The 23012-nt window shown below is 34.4% G+C and overlaps 1 protein-coding gene across 2 annotated transcripts; it reads left to right on the top strand.

Annotated features, from left to right (window-relative positions):
* The first annotated feature begins 362 nt into the window (after nucleotides 1-362).
* CALB1 (calbindin 1) lies at nucleotides 363-22915 on the top strand. Of its 2 annotated transcripts, XM_059994875.1 has the most exons (12): nucleotides 363-651; nucleotides 1151-1227; nucleotides 5294-5368; nucleotides 13584-13667; nucleotides 13782-13838; nucleotides 14475-14528; nucleotides 17003-17080; nucleotides 19564-19619; nucleotides 19706-19745; nucleotides 19875-19928; nucleotides 20835-20906; nucleotides 21250-22915. In XM_059994875.1, exons 1-12 carry the CDS (start codon nucleotides 573-575, stop codon nucleotides 21361-21363), a joined length of 840 nt encoding a protein of 279 aa, XP_059850858.1. In that variant the 5' UTR covers nucleotides 363-572; the 3' UTR covers nucleotides 21364-22915. The 2 variants fall into 2 exon arrangements, with proteins under 2 accessions (XP_059850858.1, XP_059850859.1); XM_059994876.1 differs by lacking the exon at nucleotides 14475-14528.
* Nucleotides 22916-23012: the final 97 nt, after the last annotated feature.

The raw sequence follows: 23012 nt of genomic DNA, 5'->3' as shown, positions 1-23012 counted from the left end.
TATGTGGTTCTACCCATCATTAGCTTTCCTCCTCCATCTGAATATCAAAACCTCTTCATGTACGTTGTTTTACTATAGTATTCAGGAGTAAGATACCTTTTGGACATAAGAATGTGGAGGGAAATTAGTCTGTTTTCAGCATCCAGTCTCTGAGCTAAGGATTTCCCACCACCCGCTGCTTTCTACACTTCAAAACTACTGCTCCAACTAGCTTTCCTGGGAGGAGAGGAGAAAACTGGAAGGGAGGGGAAGAAGGTTGGTGCGAGCAAGAGGCGGGATTGGGAGGCAAGAGGAGGCGTGGCCCGGCTCGACTGTCAAGATAAATACTGAGAACTGGGTGCCGGCTGTGGAGAGAACTCCGGAGGAACGCCAGAGCTTAACAGCACCGAGGACAGCGCCTGGCAGCGCCTGCGCTCTGCTCTTCTTCCTCCAGCAGCCCAGGATTTCTTCTTTACACACACACACACACACACACACACACACACACACACACACCCTGAGGTTCTCACCCCACTTTCGCCCTGACATACTCACACACGCATATTCCACGCAGACACACACTCTGCTATACAATGGCAGAATCCCACCTGCAATCATCCGTGATCACAGCCTCACAGTTTTTCGAGATCTGGCTTCATTTCGACGCTGACGGTGATTATCTTCTCTCTTTTGAAGAATCTTATGCATGCCTTTTCCCTCCCTTTCCCCTTCCTTGAGGCTCCTGATCTGATTATCCCTCATTTCTTTTCTTCACTTCTTCCCGCACCTCCCTAATCTTATCTCTCCATTTGGCGGCCAACCATTCACTTTAAAGTTTATGTATTGTTTCTATGTTATCCCAAAACCGTAAACTTTTATTCTCCAAGAATGGTACTCATAAAAAGGGGGGGGGGGATTTAGGGACCCTGCCCCCCAAAGTTTCTACGGCTACATTCAGCATCCCAACCAACCTCCTTTGCCCTTTTAGTGGGTCTAAATGTCGACACGCCGGGAGGGGAGCACTGCTGCGCCTGTATCCTTTGCGGGTTAATGAATATCGAGGCAAGAGAGAACCTCTCCGGTGGCCAGAAAGATAGCTGTTGTGGAAATTGAATGGGGAAGAAACTCAGAATGAGATGTCTGACACCTGGGTGCCTCTTTGTCTTTACAGGAAGTGGTTACCTGGAAGGAAAAGAGCTTCAGAACTTGATTCAGGAGCTCCAGCAAGCGCGGAAGAAGGCTGGATTGGTAGGTTGAAGTTTGCAAAGGAGTAAAAGGACCTTCGCCCTTAAATAAATAGATATTCTAGCATTCTCATAAAGAACCAGCGAAATCAAACGGTTTCCAGGAATGTAAACATTTACTTACTGAGAAGGGGAGAAAGGGCGCCTTTCCAAATTGTGGAGGGAGAGGGAGAGGGAGAGGGAGAGGGAGAGGGGGAAGGGGAAGGGGGAGAGGGGGAGAGAAAGGAGAGAGAGAGAGAGAGAGAGAGAGAGAGAGAGAGAATTCCTTAAAGGGAAAAAACCTTACAATATGAAATCAGAGCTTTTAAAATATAAATTCTATACTTGTACTTTCTTTAATAGTGCTTAAAAGGAAAGTGTGCGTGAGATCTTTTAGCAGATCACCACCTCTTCGATTGAGTTCAGTTAGGTAATCTTTAACTTCTCTTTAACAGCCTGTAAGGGGGTAGAAATACATTTCTTCCCCTTGGTGGTGAGGAAACAAATCTGCAGATTATGGATCTCTTATTCTATTGCCAATTATTATTCTTGTAATGTTGATGTGGTTGGAGTGATGAGAAAATGTCTTGTCTTGACCTTCCTCTCTGGGAGAAAGTTGTACAACTTTGCAATGAGCAAGGAATTTAGCAAAAAGGGGATTCATTTCTGTTGAGAAGGAGAAAACCAAAAGTTAGAGATGTAAAAAGTAATTTTAAGACCTTCACATATTTTAAACAAGCAAAGTGATACTCTAATGAGAAGCAATTAGTGGTGTTTTGAAAATAAGCTATATTTGTAATTTAAGCCATTAGTTAATTAAACAAATGACAATTTTTACTAATTATGAATGACTTCCTTTAGGCATAAATTAACCTGTTAAGAAGAGATATTGTCAGCATAAAAATAAAATATGCCCAGCTTTAAAACATAGATGAGATGATTACATAGAGGGAAATAGGTTAAGAATCTTACTAATCTATTGCGGTTTATGTAAGACTGCATTTCAGAAGGCAATGTTGGATTTGGGCTAGAGAGATGTTACCAATCTTTTGTCTTTTTGACTATCGTTAGAGATTTTACATGATAGACTATACATAGATATATATCTTTAGAGGAAAATATAGCTGTGTGTGAATCCTTTAGCAGATCACCACGTCTAGAATTGAGTTATATATATAATAGTACACATATATTATATATATCTGTACATACAATTTACTAATAGTTCCCTTTTTGTTCTATCTAAATTGAAAATTGTGTGATAGACATCTCTGTACAACATATTCAAAAGAGTCCCAGAGAACACTAAAATATATTATGAAGCATTAAAAAACTATCAATTGGGGCTTCCCTGGTGGCGCAGTGGTTGAGGGTCCGCCTGCCGATGCAGGGGACACGGGTTCGTGCCCCGGTCCGGGAAGATTCCACATGCTGCGGAGCGTCTGGGCCCGTGAGCCATGGCCGCTGAGCCTGCGCGTCCGGAGCCTGTGCTCCGCAACGGGAGAGGCCGCAACAGTGAGAGGCCCGCATACTGCAAAAAAAAAAAAAAACTATCAATTGCTAAAATCCAATGATTTAAATCAAATTGATTTAAAACCAGATAACACTCTGGGAATTGTTTTACCAAGATTTAATATTACATAAATTTGAAAGTATAATAGGATGAGATCAAATAAAATTTAAAATGTTTTATATACTTTCTCCATTCCCTTCCCCCACCTTATACATTACCATGTAAATAAATTCATGCAGTACTATCATTATAGCTCTATGTATCTTTGACTAATAAAACATTTTCTTCCACATTTAAAAATATAAATATTTTAAAATCTGGTTGGAAAATCTTACCTGACATAAAATTTTTCATTAAAACCTTGAAAGATGCTTCCAGCAGCTAAATGATTATATTTTAATTGTTCTGGAAGTAATTTTAATACTTATTTTCATTTAGAAATTCAGATATTTAGAAACTCTATACATGTTTTCAGATACTTCTTTTCCTCTTCCCATTTTAATATTTATACTTTTTGCAAACAGTGACATCATGTTAGAGTTTTAAAGATTTTAGATCTTAATTATTTTTTTCTACTGCCAAGGTTCCAATTTTAGAATATTGGAAACTGTAATTATTAGATTATTATACCAAATTTGAGCACAAGTACAGGATTATATCAAGTTGTTTAATACCTTGATTATTGAATATTTTGTGAATTATGTAATATAGGCTTTGAATAGTTAAAATCTAAATCAAGATATGGATTGAGATATTCATGTAGTAGACAAATATTTCACTACTGACCCCATTGTACTAAATCTACTTTTATATTTTTTCTTCTCTTTTTTTTAGAACTTAAAGGTTGACCTTATAAACCCAGTTTCTTTGCATTTCTAGCAATAGGATAACAGATTTTACTGTATTAATGGAAACATTGTTTGGCTTATCATATTAATAATGTGAAATTTCAAAAATTTCAATAATATTAACTATAGGTGAATATAACATTAATGAAATATAACAACCCAGTCTACTTTCAGAGCTACCATTTTTCACTAAACATAGTTTTTAAGTTTGCATTTCTTTTTTATAAAGCTTTAATTTGTTATTATTATTATCATTATCATTATGTTTTACACTGTTTAAAACATAAATTTGGACTAGAGGTATACACTGTTTTAAGTTTACTTTACACTTTTTTGTTACTTTAGGGTATGTGTAAAGAACATAACTGATAGTCACACTATTGCCACTTTCACTTTCTTACAATTGTTGCTGTAATAAAATAAATAAACTTTAATAAATACAAGTTGAAATTAATCCTTATTGGAAGAGATTTTTTTAAGTCTATATTAAATTGCTTAATTACTATTTGTTATCTCAGTTCTACTAAAGATATTTACTTTTAACCAAAGCAGGATTTTGTAACACTAGTAATAATAATATTCAGCCTCAATATAGCCATCAAATTATATCCCTAGAGCAAATGTGTGTGATAGATAATATCACTATCTTGTTAGTTATGATAAAAACTGAGACCTTAATTTACTTTTCCAAGGACACAGAATAGGACACTCATAAAGGCTGACCTATTTTACATAGGCTTCAGTTAATGCAAGAGGGCTATTTTAAATGGGCTATGTTGAAGACCCAAGGGTATAAATCCAACTTCCTGAATACTAGTTCTATGTTCAGGTTACTAGTTTACAGTTCAGAGCTCTCTAATCTGGCAATATGTGAAGAGATTATGTAAGCAATAGAATACATTGAAAAAAATAAGTCAAATGAGATGAAAGCATTCACTTTGTCACTCTTAAACATGTCTTATGTACATAACTAAATGGGAGAGAGAACATCATCTTGGAAAAAAAAAAATGGAAACAAGGAAACCCTGGAAAACTGCTCCCTAAATTACCCTTGGAGTCAAAGATCTTAAGCATATACAGTCAGTGACCAAAATAAGGTCATCAGTATTGTCTGTCTCTAATGAAAGTGCAAATTGGTCAAGTTATTTTTTTTAATCTGACACATATTTTTCTGATTTTTAATTTGTAAGCAAAGAATGTTTCCAACTACTTCCATGCTGGAAACATTCTTTGCTTACAAATGAGTTGCTCTTGAACATTCACATTACTTGCTTGTCTGAAAACACATATTTTTAACTTCCATGGATAAAACATGTTATAATAAATAAAATGTTATAGGGCAATTAGTGCAGCAATATAAAATAAACTTTCCGGAAGCAAGCAATGTTAAAGTACTTTCACAGTGATCATTATATTTAAATTCACTAAATGTTATGAACTGAATGATTCTGACTACATTCTCAAAGGATAGCATATTCTGAAAACTAATAATAGAAGATAAATCATAGTGATTGATTCAGACATAATAATGTCATTTGAAACCAGTAAAAACTGTATATCACTTGTATCTTAATTTTCATGAAAATAGTTAATCAGTATGCATAATTCTGAATGGTTCTAATTCCAGTTTTTCTTTACAACAAGTTATTACACCATCACAAGCATACTGTTTGTTTGGTTTTTTTTAAAAAAAAAAAAAAAACTTCTTACCTGCTTTTTTATAATTTTAGGAGTTATCACCTGAGATGAAAACTTTTGTGGATCAGTATGGGCAAAAAGATGATGGAAAAATAGGAATTGTAGAGGTAAGGAACTTATGCATTGTTCTCATATAGTTTTAATAAATGAGATTTTTGGAGTTGTACTCAACTCAAACATGATATGGCAAGACCTGTTCCAAGAGGTTTATTTTACTTAAGTAACATATTATCTTTTGTTCAGAAATATAAAATCAAAAACTGCTCAGAAATTAAAGAAACCTAAGAATTTGCATAATCCAAAGCTGAAATTTAATACATTATGAAACTAAGACCTGGAGAAGTGAAATGATTTGCCTTTGACTATGTTAACTGTTTGCTGGCACTGGTGCAGTTAGAGGCTCAAGTCCCTAACTTCTGGGTGAGTACCCATCCCATTACATTACCCAGATTCAGTTCAATAAAACAGCAACCAAGTACATGGTTCATTGGTATTTCTTATTGTTTAACAGTGTAGACTTTTCTGTTAGAATATAAAATAAAGTATTTGCAGTCCCTAAATGATATCATGGCAAAAAGCTGCATGCTGGTTTCTGAAATTCCATTTTAGATTAGCAGTTGGCCTTATAAAAACATAAGAACTTAGCTAAAGTCAGTGAATATTTTATGATGTGTTATAGGTACAGATTTCTTTTGAGTCTTTAAGAGTTAAAACTCTCGGTGTCAAATCTTATCTTTTGACAATGACTTTTCCCATTGAGGACAACTTTTTTTTTGTCTATGAATCAAGGAGGTAAAACTTTGACTATACATTAATTCTTCAGCATTCTCAGATTTGTGAAACAGCTGTTGCTTCCCTTACTTCTACTTTTATAAAATCTAGTGTCTCAGCTACTTTCTTTAACTCTGCAACCCATTAGAGAAGTTGAGTGAACAACTTTGTCCAGAAAAATTAATAAGGTCATATTTTAAAATATACCAAATACAGGCATAATTATGTTATTTATATAATGTTCTTAATGTATTAGATTGTGAAGTATTCTGGCTGTCAACAACATTTAGTCATAATTTACCTTTGTTTCAGAGAACTAACCTGGTTTTCATATAATTGATCTTATAGGACACCTGTGATGTCAATGTGAAATACACTTATTTTTAAACAGCTACCACAAATAGAGTTAAGGAAGAACATACTATTATTATCTTTGTAATTAAAATATTTCCCTGGAGTATACACTTTCCCCTTTGCCCATGTGTAACTCATTACTATATAAATAGATAAATTAATAGTAATGGGACTTATAGACTGACATAGAGGCCAACTAATCAAGATATGAATCATCAAGGATAAGAAAATAACTTTGAAATGAACATAAATGAGATGACATAAATCTAATTATTCAAAACTAGTGGAAATTCTAAAATCAGTGAAATTATAGATGTGGCTATTTCAGAGTTTGGCATACTTTATAATTCTAGCAGAGGAAAGACTGTCATCTTGTATTTAAAGTATTTCACCTTTAAGAACTCCAGTGGGCTCAGCTATTTATTTTAATTTCTTCAGTGATACTGGGTTGTAACAGTAGCACAAAAAGCATGTATCTGATTCACATGGATTCCACATTTTTAAAAGGATAAGAAGGATGAATCTGTTTTGAATCTGTATTTTACTGTGTATGATATGGTATAATCATTTATGAAGCATTATTTGAGGTCTAATTTGGATGGGAGACTAGGAGTCACTAGCAGATACATTTTCCTAGAGGTTTGATGCAAGAAATTTCCCCAGAAGTTTGAGAAAAGAAACTGTTATAGGAAAGAAAAGATTTCTGTATGAGGAAAGATAGAGAGAAATAGGTAACAGAAGTGGATGAAGACGTTAATGAAGACTGAAATGAAGACTTGAGGAACTTGTTATAGCAATAACAGTAAGAAAAAGAATTTTCATTTATTTGTATACATTACACAATTTATAGAGTGTTTTCAAATATGTGATCTCACTTGATCCTCATTATAACAAAATAAAATAAATACAAATATAAAATGAGCATCTAATTTATAGTTGAGGAAACCTGTGACTTCAATAGAATTTCAGCCATTTTCCTTTAAATTACTCAGCCTTTTTTTAAAATTAATAATCCATACATTTTCTGCATTAAAAGAAAATATTTGCAAGCTTCAGTTCATTGATTACTTATGGCAAGGCTTAAATTTAGTCTGGTTGAACAGGGATGTACAAAGTATAGAGAAGTTATTTGACCAAACCGCTTGAAACATAATTTGGGAAGAACTTTCAGATCAGTGGAAGCAGAAAGAGATTAAAAGGAGAGAAGTGAGACACATAAGAATTAATCAGAAGGTTTAAGTATTCCAGGACAGGGAACTTTTTGTCATATGGGACCTGTGGGAAAAACTAGCCAAGATTTCTCATTTTAAGGATAAAGAAACTGAAGTCCAGAAAGGTTGAATGATGTGTCCAAGATCCCACTGGCAGGGAGTGACAGAACATTTATACAGGCCTATGTCTGACTCTGATTCCAGAATTCTTTTCATTAATCTGAGTTATCAGCCAAGACACAGAAGGAAGTGGGGAGGGTGAGTACTTGGAGAAGTGAGAATGAGAGAAGGGGAGAACAGGGAAGAGATTGCTGCTGTAGTTCATATGCATGTTGATTGTGTACTTAGCCTAGTTAAGCAGGAGGGACAAGAAAAAGGAGAGGTTCTGAAAAAATCATTGTAAAAAAGGAATTGAAAGCTACAGATTACATGTACAAAATGGAAAAAGGGAGAGTGGGGAATGCCTGAATTTGTAATGTGCTCTCTGGTGTCACCAGAAAGTTGTATTAAATAAACTTCATCCTTTCTGTTTTCCAACTTATATATCACTTGCTAAGAAATACTATATATAACAAGAAATACAAATACACAAATCCCAGCCAGCTATGAAGGAATGTAAAAATCCAGGTTTTCCAAAATATATAATAGTCTACTTACTCCCATCAACTCACATCAAGTACACCATCACTTTGGTGTTCAAAGGGAAAAGGGGTTAGATTTGCTTGTTTTGCCCACTTAGCAGGTGTACACATGGGCTCATCAAAATCTAATCAAAGTAAACCAAATGGTATTTAAGTGGCAGTCTACTTTCCTGGTGGAAACAGGCCAAATTGACTTGGCTGTAATTGAAATGTGTCGTTCAAAAGATTAGAAAATATAGTGGTTAATTTTCAAACTTCTGTTCTAATGAAGTTGACTGATACTTTCCAACAACATGCTTTTTCTACCTAGATATGTAAAAATATGTAAAAAGAAGGGTAATGTACAGATATGCTTTCTTGTGAACTTTTCAATTTTATGTCTCCAAAGAGATTTTAAAATTCACACAAATACAGTTCGGTAATAAAGAGATTGTTGATACAAACTCAAAATAGGAGCATTGAAATTCTGAGATAATTTAACAAATACCGTGACAGTCAAAATGTTCTAAATTTATTCAGACTAATAGCTCTATTGCAGAGAAGACTGATTAAAATAGTTAAAGAGAGAGACTGAATGATTTGACAGATAATAGAAATTTCTTCTCTGGTGCTCACATTAAGTATAGATATTTCCTTTAGCGGGATGCCAAATCTGCAAACTTTTCACCTGATCCCTTGGGAACTATGTGGGAAACTACCAACCTCTCCAGTCTATTGTGTCTCTTTGTCCAAGTCAGTGCATCCACTGGAAAAATAGATCTACAAGCTATTTTAATCCTAAAACTATAATAACCCTCCCAGGGAAGCAGACACTTCTCTAGACTTTCCTTCTTTTCAGCCATAGTGGGATTTGAGCACATGAGTTTAACCATAGTAAATGTAATTTTTTTATAGCAGACTACTTTTCTACCTCAGAATTTGGGGAAATGACTGACAATAAAGTCTGATTTAAAAGTTCATTCTGGATAGATTTTTAAAAACAGTTTATTAAGAAAACTTTTTGACTGACGATTTTAATGGAGGGTGATGGTAAAAGGACAAGGTCTCAAAATCAAAAAAGTTAGACTGTCTGATTTCAAAATAAGCTATGTGATAGCAGGCCGTTTATCTTCTCTGAGTCTCTGTTTCCTTGGCTGTGAACAGGGGTGACATGTGAGTATCAACATCAAATGTGATAATACATGTCAAACAAATAGATAAACTCTGGCACACTGTAAAAACTCAATAAATGTATTTGCTATTATTATTAAAAATAAAAATATTTCATTGGAAAATCTATACCATTTTTCTGAATGTCAATCTTTTTCCCATTTTTATAACTTGTCAAATTCAAATTATTAAATTCCACCAGTCTTTAATTTGTACAAAAAGATTATTTGCCTTTCAAATTTCCAGGTTTCCTGGACTCACTTCTCATTGGCTAGAAAAATATTTCTTTGGTTCCCAAACCAAAAAAGTGAATGTTTTACTAATATGTGTTGAAGGAAGCTAACATGCACCAAGATTGTCTTCAAAAGTTATGCCTCATGTGTGCTTTAAAAGATATAGCTCAGTCACTTATATTTCTAGTAAAGTTACTTCATGTGTACTCTCCCAGCACCTAGCATGTTGCTTTGAAACTGTCTGAAAAAAACTTTTTTTGAACTTATCTGCCTTCCTGTAAAGTTCTTACTATTGGTGACTACGAATCTCCAGCATCCAGCACAGTGCCTAGTAGGTTCTGAATCATAGCCACATGAGCCATAGCAAGGGATTTCAACCTACTCCAAAACACAGGCAAGGGCTCGATTTTATGCCTAGGAATAGAAGACAGATGGTAAAGATCCCTGTCATGGGACAGGTTGAGTTCCTTGGGGAGCATATCTGAGTTGAAGAAAAGCAATGAGGAAGTTTATTAGGAAGTGCTCTTGGGATTAATACCTGTGGAAGGTAAATGAAAAGAACAGGGCTGGGCAGAGGGAGACTTTGGGCTGTGATATAGTCTCAACTTCAGTTGACCGTACAGTGAGCTCTGAACTGGGATGAGCCTTCAGAGATGTCCCAAGTTTTCATGAGAGGGCTAGGTTTTATATCCCCATACGCATCAGTCATAGAATTCAGCTTCCTTGGGGAACATAGCTCTCTTCAGCCCAGGTAATCTCCCAAAGAGACCTGGCAGTTGAGACCATAGCAACACTCCTAGCACCTAAAGAGAGCTCTGGATGTCATATCACAGTGACCACCCCAACCCCTATCCACAACTCAGTAATAAGTTATTTGAATTATCTCCAAAAGAGCTTTATTTCCATTTATTGGAAGCCTATGCTGACCCTAGTCAATTGCCTTCATTCGTTGGTTGAGTAAAATATTTACTGAAATTTTTGCAGGTGCCAGGCAAAGAAACAGTAATTAAGACAGACCCTTTCCTCAAGATGTATATAGAGTGATAGGGAAGACAGGCAAGTAGAAATTTTTGCTTCCCCACTCTCAGTGACAAGCAACAAGCGACAAGCTTCATAAATGAAGCTTTGAGAGATTCTCCTGTGGCAGCCACAGTTATCTGCCTGCCACTTATTCCCTTGCTTTTCTCCACTCTCTTCTCCAACCCATAATAAAGTTTTGAGAGTTTATAAAAAAGCAGGTAGGTAGCCCAAGAACTAAGAAATCACCAATAATCTTGGAACAGGTAGTACTGGATACTACTACGGACAACAGTGATTTAGCAAAACAGAGACAAAAGCAGCCCTACTTAACAGCTTCTATAAAAGACCTCAGGTACTTTGTCAATATGGTCTTAGAGTCAACAGTTGGAAAGTTACTGCACCAGCTCTGAAACTTGAATATTAATTCATATGCATTGTGAAACACACCTTGAAAAAGATGATTTGGGGAATTCCCTAGCCATCCAGTAGTTAGGATTAGGCACTTTCACTGACAAGGACCCAGATTCAATCCCTGGTCTGGGAACTAAGATCCCACAAACCACATGGTGTGGCCAAAAAAAATCCCACCAAAAAGCAAAAACAAAACAAAAAACACACAAAAGATGATTTCTTAATGTTCACTAATAGCCACATCCTATCCACACATATTCACTGCTTCTTTCTTAGTGACTAGTTGTCTTATTATAATGTTTTATGTGTTTAAAACTCATTTCTAATGTCTGTAAAATAGGACAGCACTGTATTCAGTTTAACATTAACAGTTCAATTAAATTAAAAGGTTGACTATTTTGCATGTAGATATAATATGTATTTTCTTATAATTAAACCAACTAGAACCAAAATGGCATGGGCAAAGAGATATATATTTATACTACATGAAGAGCAATTTTACCATCTCTATATTTGACATTCTAGAGACCTCTGAACTTTATGAAAGTTATATGAAGTTTAATTTTTGAAACAAAGATGGTTAAAATTTCCCTAATTTTACATGGGTCATTGCTTACTAGCTCATTCTTTTATTTTTTCTGTTTTTATATATTTGGTGGATTTTGGTAAATAGAATTTTTTAAGAAAAATTATTATTTTTGTTCAAAACAACACACAATAATTAGGAAAATCGAAGCAATATAGAAAATTGCAATGAAGATGGAAAAAAATGCTCACTACAAATCATATTAAGTAGGTATTTTTAATGAAGTAAAATTATCAACGAATTCCAAACATTTATGTCAGGCACCTAACATTGAGCACCACACTGAGTATTCAGAGGATGCAGACAAAGAATAGACTTTGCCCTCCTGAAATGGATAGTCTATGGGGAGGTCCACCAAAAACTTACAAAGTAGTATCTGACAAGTTACATACCAATAAATAGAGAGTTGGCATTGGCTATTTCCTGTTTCCTAAATAAATGCTTGCATTAATGCACAACCAAACTAGTGACCTTTGTCTCAAAATAAATAAGAAAATGTTTTCTGAGTCATACTAAACATCCTAATAAGATGTCTGGCCCTGTCTCTTAGTTTCATCCCATTATTAGTGCCTATAAACTGAATGATTCTAAATTGAGATATTTCAAAGATCTAAAAACAAGATAAGTTAAAGGACATATTATACAGGCATAAAGAAGCTGAGATTACTTGCCTATAAGGTAGAATGATACATTTTATATTAAATTTTATATTTTTTAATGGACCTAAAAGGACAACATTTTTTTGAAGTGTGAGAGTCTTTCCTATAATTTGGTAGAACTTTCGGCATTTATGCTGAACTTAAGGTTAATCTAGACTGCAGATTCTTGGTCTAAAATCCAGAGATGAGGGTTCATGCCCGTACTTCAGGGGATTCATCAGCTTCTGGAAATTAGATGAAATATAGTGTTGTAGGTTCATTCTTTAACGGTGAAAATGTAGTGATTCTAACAGATTCTCAAAGTCATTTTGAACCCAATACGTTTAAGAGACACTGGTTTCTATTTCAACTCCTTATTTTAGTGACGAGGGTGCTAAGTTCCAGAAATGGCTGAGGGAGTTGCTGGGGACCACAGCTAATTAGCAGCTGAGCCAGGAATAGAACCCATACCTTCAGTGAGGCCATCAATCCAGCTCCCTTCCTCCCTGCACACAATAGATAGATTATATTCATCTTAAAATGGGATCTGGAGTCCTTCTTTCCGGAAAAAAAAAAAAAATGAGCATTGAAGTTACGAAATGAGATCTAAGGAGAAATGTCATAGGGTCACTAAATGGAGATCATCGAATAGAATTCAAGACCTGGACTCAAGCAGCAGACGTTCTTTTAGCAGAAACCAAAAATTTGAGAACTGATATTCACTATTACTGGTCAATTTCCACTGTTCTTTGTGAATTGTCTTTTCCATCTCTCTTTCCACTGTCTTACAATTGTCTTGAATTTCCCTTCCTTTGCATCTCTTAATAAGCTTTCTCCTCAGACTTGGGAATGCATTTTTTCCTTCTATCCTTTCCACTGCATTCATATTTCTCTAGTTTCTTTTATTCTACATGAAATGTATGTCTCCATGTGTGCCATTCTGTGTTCCCTGAGAGGAACAAGACCAGATCTGTGGCACAGAAAAGATGAAGGGGTCAAGCCACCAGGATGAGTCTGCTTCTATGTCTAGCAGATGAGAATTGGTCAAATAATCCCTATCTGAGCTTCCTATGCATGCTTGCTGTGGTCATCTCCCAGACCAGAGAACCAGTCACTCAAGGACACCCAAGCACTGGAAGACACAATGGCACTTTGTAGGGGCAAAGTATCAGAAAGGGAAAATCGATTATAATGTTTTTCCTTTCGTAGTTTTCTAGGTAATAAAACTATGTTAAGAAAACCTAAGAGCAGGAAATGTGAGAGACTTGCTTTCAAGCTCCTTACAACAACTTTTTAAATCTTTTCTAGTTGGCTCATGTATTACCCACAGAAGAGAACTTCCTGCTGCTCTTCCGATGCCAGCAGCTGAAGTCCTGTGAGGAATTCATGAAGGTATAAGAAAGCTCTGTCACTGAATGATGTTTTCAGAAAGCTACTTAAAATAGGAAAATGGCTGCCTTTTTTTTTTTAATATATTTGGTTTTCCTTATCCAAAATAATTTACAGACATGGAGAAAATATGATACTGATCACAGTGGCTTCATAGAAACTGAGGAGCTTAAGGTAAGCAAGTAAAAACATGTAAGTTTTTTCCTGTCAAATATAATTATGAACTTTGTAGCTTTTTAAAAAGCCTCCCACAAAAGAAACTAATGTTGAGCAATGGCGCATTTTCACCCACTCTTCCAGTTGTTAATAAAGAACCAGATCAAAAAAGAGACTTCAAGTACTTCTTGAAATTCTGTTCAGCAATGTAAAATTAGCATTCTCTGTGATACATACAAATTATTATATGAGGTAGCTGATAGATAGATAATGATATACTAAGCCAAATAAGTTGGTTATTTGCATTAAAATTTGGCATTTTATTTTATAAATGAAACAGCTATATAAATAGATTTCTCTTTCAAGATAAACAATTATTGGACACCTACTGTATGCCAGGTGCTTTACACACATTTAATCTTCACGTGAGTTCTTTGAGATTAGTATTACCCCAGTGAGGAAAAAGTTAAGAGAAGTGATGTACTGAAGGCTACACAGAAATAAGACATAGAACTGTGATCTTTAAACTCATCTGTTTCCAAAACCCCTAGCTTACTGCCTCTCAGTAACAGCAATAAAAACAAAGTCCTAATATAATCAAACTTCCGAAAAACTGCAACTTTGAAACTAAATTTATCAATTCATATCTCACAGATGTATATAAGAGCTGGTGGGGGAGGAAGAAGATATGAAGGAAAAGACAAAGAGGTCTGAAATCAAGTCTTATCTCTGGACAAATCTCTATATCATTCTGCCTGATTTATTTCATCTTTTATGTGGGGGTAATAATACCTTCCTTTCAGATTTATTGTGAAGGTCAAGTAAGATGTTGCACATGGAAGATTTTGTGAAATACAGGCACAGTATAAATTATATTATTCATGAACTCAATAATTTACTAGCCTTCAGAAATATAGAAGCATCTTTCTCTCATTTCTTTAAATTGACCTCAATACTTCGCAGTCTGGAAGACTCTATTTTCTCTATCTTCATGGTATAGAGTGACTAAAAGGCAAGCAAATTAATAATTACTGAGCACCTACTATGTGGCAGGCATAGTACTAGATGCCTAAAATATATTTTAACATTTAATCCTCACAGAAAAGTTACAAGGGAGGTATTATAATTCCCATTATACAAACAAAGAAACTGAAATTCAGAGAGATTTTAAAGAGTACACAGCTGCCTGGGAAAAGAACCTGGTTTTGGACACAGAATATCTGATAATGATAATAATGTTTTTTTTTTCCCCACAAGGCCAAACATTTTCAAGCTTCAGTCATCAAGAACTACCTCTTCTGCTATTATGTAGGGAAACATGAATATCAAACACAGTTTCCTGGTCATAGTTTAACATGGTTTGAGTTACATATATTTGTACCACTGCAAAATTGCTAAAACATATTTAACTAAAAACACTTACAGGGACTTCCCTGGCCCTCCAGTGGTTAAGACTTCACGCTTCCACTGCAGGGGGCATGGGTTCAATCCCTGATAGGGGAACTAAGATCCCACATGCCTCGTGGCACAGCCAAAAAACTAATATTTTTAAATTTCTTTAAAAATTTTTAAGAAAGGGAAATAATAGTAATAACATCTTAAAAAATAAAAACACTTAGAAATGTAAACATTTTTCATGTGAAATCACCAAAAACAATGTCTTTCACAAATTTGCAACTCAGCAACCCACAAGGTTACCCACAAGGTGACAGTTAAACTATTGTGTTTTTATTCTATTGGACCAAAAAAAAATTCTTCCAAATATCATTTCAAGTTCATAATGAAACTTTAGCTCATTTCAAATACTGGCCTTCTTTATTCTAAATTTTATTCTCAGAAGAGATTCTAAATAGAAGTACTCCTCTCTGGGGAATTTTGAAGATAAGTTGGCATTCTTTTTTAATGGATCTTTCAAGAAAGCTAATTTTAAGATCCGTAATAGAGTAAAACATTGCTTGCTCTCAGACACGACTTTGAATCTCAGCATCCCGAGGTTTCTCCCAGGCTATTTTTGTGACCACCATTTTAGTCTCTGATGAGGATTTTTAACCCAATTAGTCTCTGACAAAAGCCTCATATGGTTCAAAAGTAAAATTCACCCCCCAACAGATAACTTTGAATTTTCCATGCTTTACTTTGAATTTGAAGTGGAATGTTTGAAGTGAAATTAAATTTATCAAACCAAGAAAAAGGTCTCCTTCCTTGAAAATAATGAAGTTAAATCAGCCCAGCAGAGCTAGAAAATCTGGGAGGGAGATAACTGAAAAACTGAAGAAACCCAACCCTTCAATAATGTTTGGACATAATATCTGCTCAGTTTTCCATAATTGCATTAATTCATTTTCTGAACAAATAAAGAAGTTGCAAATGAACAGCACTAGACAAAATGAAAGACTTTTATATTAAGTACTTACACTGTCATTTATATGGCAAGTTTTTGTAAAGCTTTAATTTATTTCTCTGGTAAAAAAAATTAAATTCACTCCTAAACTTCAACTGTCAAATTAATAATCATCTTTTTTCATCCTTCCCACATTAATCTCTACTTTGATGTGATTCATATATCCTTCAAAGATTAGGTAACATCTGCAGCCAACTGTTTTAGTTTGAACAGTCAGCTGAAACATTCTAACCAAGGTGATTTGTACCGCATCAAGCCTAAAAGCCCTCTGGTGAAATGTACTTCATATTGGCTATAAACTGATGTGGAAATACAGCTTGTGAGGGCAGAAAATGCACATGAAATTAAGGGTAGGTCTCCACCTTCTTTACTGATAATTGTTCACATATCTTACAAAGGTTTAAGGGGGTCCCTTGTGTTTCTTGGAGAAGAGTTACATGAGTATTTGTGAAGATAGCATTAGGTAGAAATGCATCCATTGGGCTGGCTGGTTTTACAAGTCTTTACTCTGATTCCTACATGGTGTACAATCCAGATACTTCTTTAATTGAAATCATAAAAGCATAGCATAGCATAGCAGACTGTGACAGATCAGTTTTCAGTCAAAGAGAACTGCTGGAACGCCAAGAGTACCTCCCTTCTAAGCTCCTCCAGTTACCCGGTTCTACCCTCAAAAAGAGACTTCCTTTGTATTCCTGGGGTGTTCCATTTCAAGGCAGGCTGAAATGAAAGCAGATTGTTTGTTACTGATGAAATTTATCTGACTTTTTTGTCTTAACAGAACTTTCTAAAGGACCTTCTGGAAAAAGCAAACAAGACTGTTGATGATAAAAAACTAGCTGAGTATACAGACCTAATGGTAAGACTGATCTTGAAAAGACTACAGCCAAGAGCCTATGAAATATTACTGTGTTCTGGCTAATTCCCAAGTCTACACAGGATGAAGTAAACAAGCCATGGTGTGGGCATCACATTCACATAGGTATCATTTCACTTCAAAAGTGAAATACCTAGGGATGCTTATACCTTGTAAGGCTGAAAGCTACAAGTGTATTGTAAGGCTGGCTTTAAGGCTCAGCATATGAGCATTTCCTTTCTTGTGGAGGTAGGTAATTTTCATCTATCAAAATATCACTTGTTTTTCTTACAAACCAGTGTAATTATATCACATATATATGTAAGTTACATTATAGATATATAAATTATATCACCAAAAACTCATTTATTATAGAGATTCTGAATCCATTTTTATCATGTCTTAGGAAATCATTGATTTTGTTAGAGTTTAAAGAAAACTTCTGGCTACCTTATTCACTGAGTGACTAAAAATGGATATTTCCTCCTTCTTTCTTTTGAATCTTGTTATTTTGGAATATTGTCTTGGTGCTTTGGGTGAGGAAGTCCAAATACACCCTGAGCTTGATGCTGTGGTAAATAGTATAACCAAAAACTATTTTAGAATATTGATAATAGAGTGAAGAAAATTGCTTTACACATAAGCACTTAATGTTTGAAGAATGAATGAATAAATTTATAAAATTCCAGATAAAATAATACAATGCCCATGAAGTTAATTAACTTCCAAGTGGGTAAAATTTGTTCATTTTGATTCACAGCATTAGGACTATGAGGAAAAAGCCTTTGCCAAACTGATTAAGCCATGGCCCAATATTTTGGCAACATTATTTTAATTGTTTAATTCTTGAAATTCAGACAGTTTTAAATTATCCAGATCAGTACATATATTTATACACACTTTAAGTACTATAAATGTACAGTGAATTCTTACCTCATTGATATAAATAACTTATAAAACATAAGTGCCTATTATAACAATTATGTTATTTTAGACCAATAAAGGAGTTCGAATTTTTTCCTGAGAAATAATTTTATAAAGAGTTTGATCATATTTGATGTAACTGAGGTTTACTTTCAGCCTGTCAGCCTACTTTTATGTGGGGGAAAAAAACCCACTAGAACTTTACTATTGCCCTATTCATTATACAGTGATATTTATTATAAAGTGGGACTAATCTTTAGTTTCAAAGCAATCAAAAAAGTTTTCACTGTAAGGAAGTGTCCTCTTTAATTCCTCATTACATTGCCACTTACCACAGCACTAACATACACGTGTTACAATGGGCAGATCTACACTCTGAATAACTTTTGGGAAATGGACAATAACCTACATTTATCAATTTTCTGTTTTGCGCCAATCTTAAAGGATGTCTACTTAAAGACTCCTTTCCAAGTAGAAATTTGAAGCAGCCTTTTTAAAACCACTCAGATAGGAGTTTTCCCCCTGTTGAATTGGCCTGGCCTATCTGGTTAAATGTCATAAACAAGCTCAAATCCAGGAAGCAGATTAATCAAGAACTAATTAAAATTTAAATATATTTGTAGGGAAATATTTCCCTGGGGACACTAAACTGTGTGATCTGGTGTCCAGTATCTTGGCAGACACTGTGACAATTTAGAACTTTTATAGTCAATGGACTATAAAATGTTGCATTAGTAACAGATCCTGAAAAAATCTACCTCCTACAAAGGATTGTTAGAACATCTCAGACCACAGAATGCCCTTCTTTTTTTCCCTAAAGAGACCTCATCAAACCTATATCCCTTATGATCACACTCCTTTCTTTAAAAACAAAAATAATGCCACTTTCTCACATATTTTATATATTTTGTTTTATATGTAGTCCTTCTATATAAAATATTAGAACAGTAGTTGCAACTTTCTAAAGTGTGAATGCTTCCCAAATATGGGTATGAATGTGTTTATACCTGGCTGTGTCTTGGTATATGATGTGTATGTAAGTGCAATGGGGAGGTAAGGAGCTTTATTGAGTACCTAGTACCCAAGGCAAAATAAAACAATTCAAACTTACTCAAAAATTTGTTCTCTGAGGATTTATTCATATTATCTGCTTATTCTGATTGTACTCTTTGATGCTCTAAAAGAGAGAAACAAATTAAATATTAATTTTCATACTATTATTTGGAAAGTTTCAGGATGTGCTATGTACTGCCAAACACCATCTATTCCACATCTTGATACATATAAACACATATTTGCAAGAAAAATAAATGATTATGTTCCAGAAGCCTAGCCTAAGATCACTATTACTCTGACTATTCTATATTGTTATGGTAAATTTTGGCAATTGACACAGGTCATAGAATAGAAATTTTGCACTGAAAGTTTAATAGATGCTAGTTTCTAGAATTCTGCTGTCTACATAGGTAATTGATAACTCAAACTGCTTTATTTTGAATTTCCTTCTCCTTAATGCAATAAATAATTCTTCAATGGCTACAGTAATGCATTCTGTCTTTCAGCTGAAATTGTTTGATTCAAATAATGATGGGAAGCTGGAATTAACTGAGATGGCCAGGTGAGTTTAGGAACTATGCAAATATTATTATAAAAAGCTGATCCTTGTCAAAAATCTAATGTATTATAATGTTTTTCTCTCAAAAGGTTACTGCCAGTGCAGGAGAATTTTCTTCTTAAATTTCAGGTATTTCTCTTTTTCTCTACCATAAATAATATGTTTCTCAAAAGGTTAGAATGTGGGATATTTGCCAAGGGAAACACGATGGAATATAATAGTTGCATTTTAACCTTTGCTCTCTTCTCTATCATTTAGGGAGTCAAAATGTGTGGGAAAGAGTTCAATAAAGCTTTTGAGTTATATGATCAGGTAAAAAATTTTTCTTATCTATAATTTAATTCTTTAGAAAAATTTGGAAAATGCTCAGGAAGGGTTAACCTCAAACTCAAGGTTATATTAAAAGAAACATGAGCTATTAAAATTACTCAGCCAATTTATTCTTGTCATGGGAAATGAGTTATGTTATATCCCGAATTAGACAAATTTGATTCAAATCCCATGCAACAATTTATCTCCTGTGAGGCTTTGAATAAGATACCAAACTCCTCTGATCCTCAGTTTCCTCACTTGTAACCAAGAGATAATAATACTCACTTTGCAGGGTAGAATGAGGATTAAGCCAATGAAAATATCCAGCAGAATCCTCCCATTAAGTGTATGGTAAGATCATGTGTGTGAGGAAAGGTTGTGTATGATGTCACTAGTTAACATGTTTTGTTTCTTCTAATTTCTCTACTCCTGGACCAAATCAGTCCTCTGCAGGCTCTAGTACAGCCTTTCCACTGCCTGATGTGACATCAAGCCAGTAATATAGGTTCCCCAAGCCTATGTCCTCACTCATATGAAAATATTTGAAATTTGAAATATTTAATGAAAATTTTTAATGAAAATATTTAATGAAAAATTTAATGAAAATATTAATTACTTCAACAGAAGGTGGTGATATTGTTAACATAAAGTGAAATATTAAATGTGAAATCACTTTGAAAATTTCAAAGCATTTTACAAATATAAGATGCTGAATGAGAGGGAATTCATATCTATTTTGGAACTTGGGAACAGTTAAAAATTTGAGTGCCTGACCTAAGAGGTTAGAATATCTGCCAAGTTTGCAGTAGGAAGATTTTCTGAGGATTTCAATTATTTCCAGTTTACTACATTCTCCATTATTATGGATGAGTTTGCTTATATACTGTTTTATTACTCCTCCCTTAGGATGGCAATGGATACATAGATGAAAATGAACTGGATGCTTTACTGAAGGACCTATGTGAGAAGAATAAACAGGTAATCTAGTTACCTTGCCACACTTCTTAAGCAGACTTGATGGATCCATCTAGAAGCAACCTCACATCCATTTTGGAGAATCTACTTTAAAAATTTATAGAGGAGCAGAAGTAGATTTCAGTTCTTAACCTGATTTGGTACTAGCCTGAATCAGTGTTTAACTGTGATAAATAGATTTCAAAAACAACCTTGTGATTTATCCACATTTGTATAAGAATTTAATCCAGCTCTTTTCTTGATGGATTGATGTAACAAGCAGTTTCATCTCACATTTTATCACTTGACAGTGGTTAATTCACTTCCATGTTTAACTGGATTATAATACATTCTGTGTTCTATATAGGATCTGGATATTAATAATATTCCAATGTACAAGAAAAGCATAATGGCTTTATCGGATGGAGGGAAGCTGTACCGAACGGATCTTGCTCTTATTCTCTCTGCTGGGGACAACTAGAATTGACGCCCATGACCACTTACTAGCAGTTCATTGTATCTAAAAAATAACTGTGCACTATAAGGGAGTAGGCTGTATTTTGTTTTGTATCTGTAAATTTAACTGCATATAGATAATTATCCAGGATGTGTGGCACACTCTTTTCAGTTTGTTTCTATACTCTTTGTAACGTACATTTTTTGTACATTTGAAAAGGAGAATGTCTATGCTTAGGCCAGTCAATACACCCAATTAAAATAAAATAATCTAACATATTCTTGCTTCCATAAATATAGTTGGACGAGATTTCCCTAAAAACTCCACCAGGATTAATCTCTAAAATCCTAGTCTCTGATATGTAAATGCATTTGTCACTGAATAGAAGAATTATACATACATAACAAGCCAAGCATTCTTATTTCAGACAATTGTAAATCTGCCCCACAAAGTAGTTCTAAGCTGTGTTTCCAATTAGAAGAAATGTGCTTTTGCATCTAAAATACCAAAATATCAATCGTTAGCTAACTATGGCTCTATGTGGTTAACAGTCTCACTAGGCAAGATTTAGTCAATTAACCAACAACACACCTATTGCTTGAATCCACACCAATCCATTGGTTCAAGTTGATTTGATGACAAGGAAAGGCAGCACCAGACAATGCATAAATCTGTCTTCTTCTACGTTTGTATTTCCGAGTCTACTGTCAGAGTATGACCTTAACCCATTTTCTAAACAGTTTTCATGTGTTGCAGACTATAATTATTCTAGTAAACTGCTGTTTTTATGTCACAGTCTATGTACTATCTGATTAAATTATATATATCAGGTATCCTGGTGTTTAGTTTGCATTCTTTCTGGATTTTCTTTTTATGTAGAACTGTTCATTTCCACCAAGGGTAACTGCTGCCTCTGAATTTTTTTGTTTTCTAGCTACAACAACTCTATTTTTACTACATAATTGAATTTTAATTTAAAATTCATAGCACCCTGATTGTTGAATGTTATATCATCAATAATTTTGTGTATTCTGTGAATTCTATATTTCATTTTGAGATCAGCATTCAAAATAGTTGTATTTCTATCTGCGAATAGTTTCAAATGAGTTAAAAAGAACATCTCAGGAGAAATGCTAATGCAATCATTTATCTTATGTAGCAAGGGTGACTCTAAAACATTCTTTTGACCCACATCCAAGTCATAATTTCATATATTTGTAGCTAGAATACACTATACTGGTTATAGTTGACATGTTATGGTTGGCGATTTCTCATTTTTTGATGTGAACCAGGGAACTATGAGAGATGTGTCTCTTTGAAATTTATAAAGTTACTGCCGAAGAGTTAATGGTTCTGGGTCGCTTTGAATGTCCCCATTCTATAAATTCTGCACTGATTTTCTCAATTCATATAAATAACAAAAAAGTGAGGTCTCTCTTTCCCTAAAGAATGAACAGAAAAGATTGCCAAAAAATAAAATTTCTCATATGATGGCGGTAGTAGACTGGCTTTGCTTCTAGTGTGTGAATGGAAGCACTGACCTTAGGCTGAATTTAACTACTAAGAATAAATAAAAAGGAAAATAACTCTAATAATCTTGTATATTTGTTTTCTTCCTCAAAAAGTCAGTGAACATAGCCCATGATCAATTCAGGGAAGTGTAGGTTACTGAA

The sequence above is a fragment of the Delphinus delphis genome, chromosome 17, assembly GCF_949987515.2.
Source record: "Delphinus delphis chromosome 17, mDelDel1.2, whole genome shotgun sequence".
Classification (NCBI taxonomy): Eukaryota; Metazoa; Chordata; class Mammalia; order Artiodactyla; family Delphinidae; genus Delphinus; species Delphinus delphis.
This window is presented reverse-complemented; position numbering and strand designations above follow the sequence as displayed.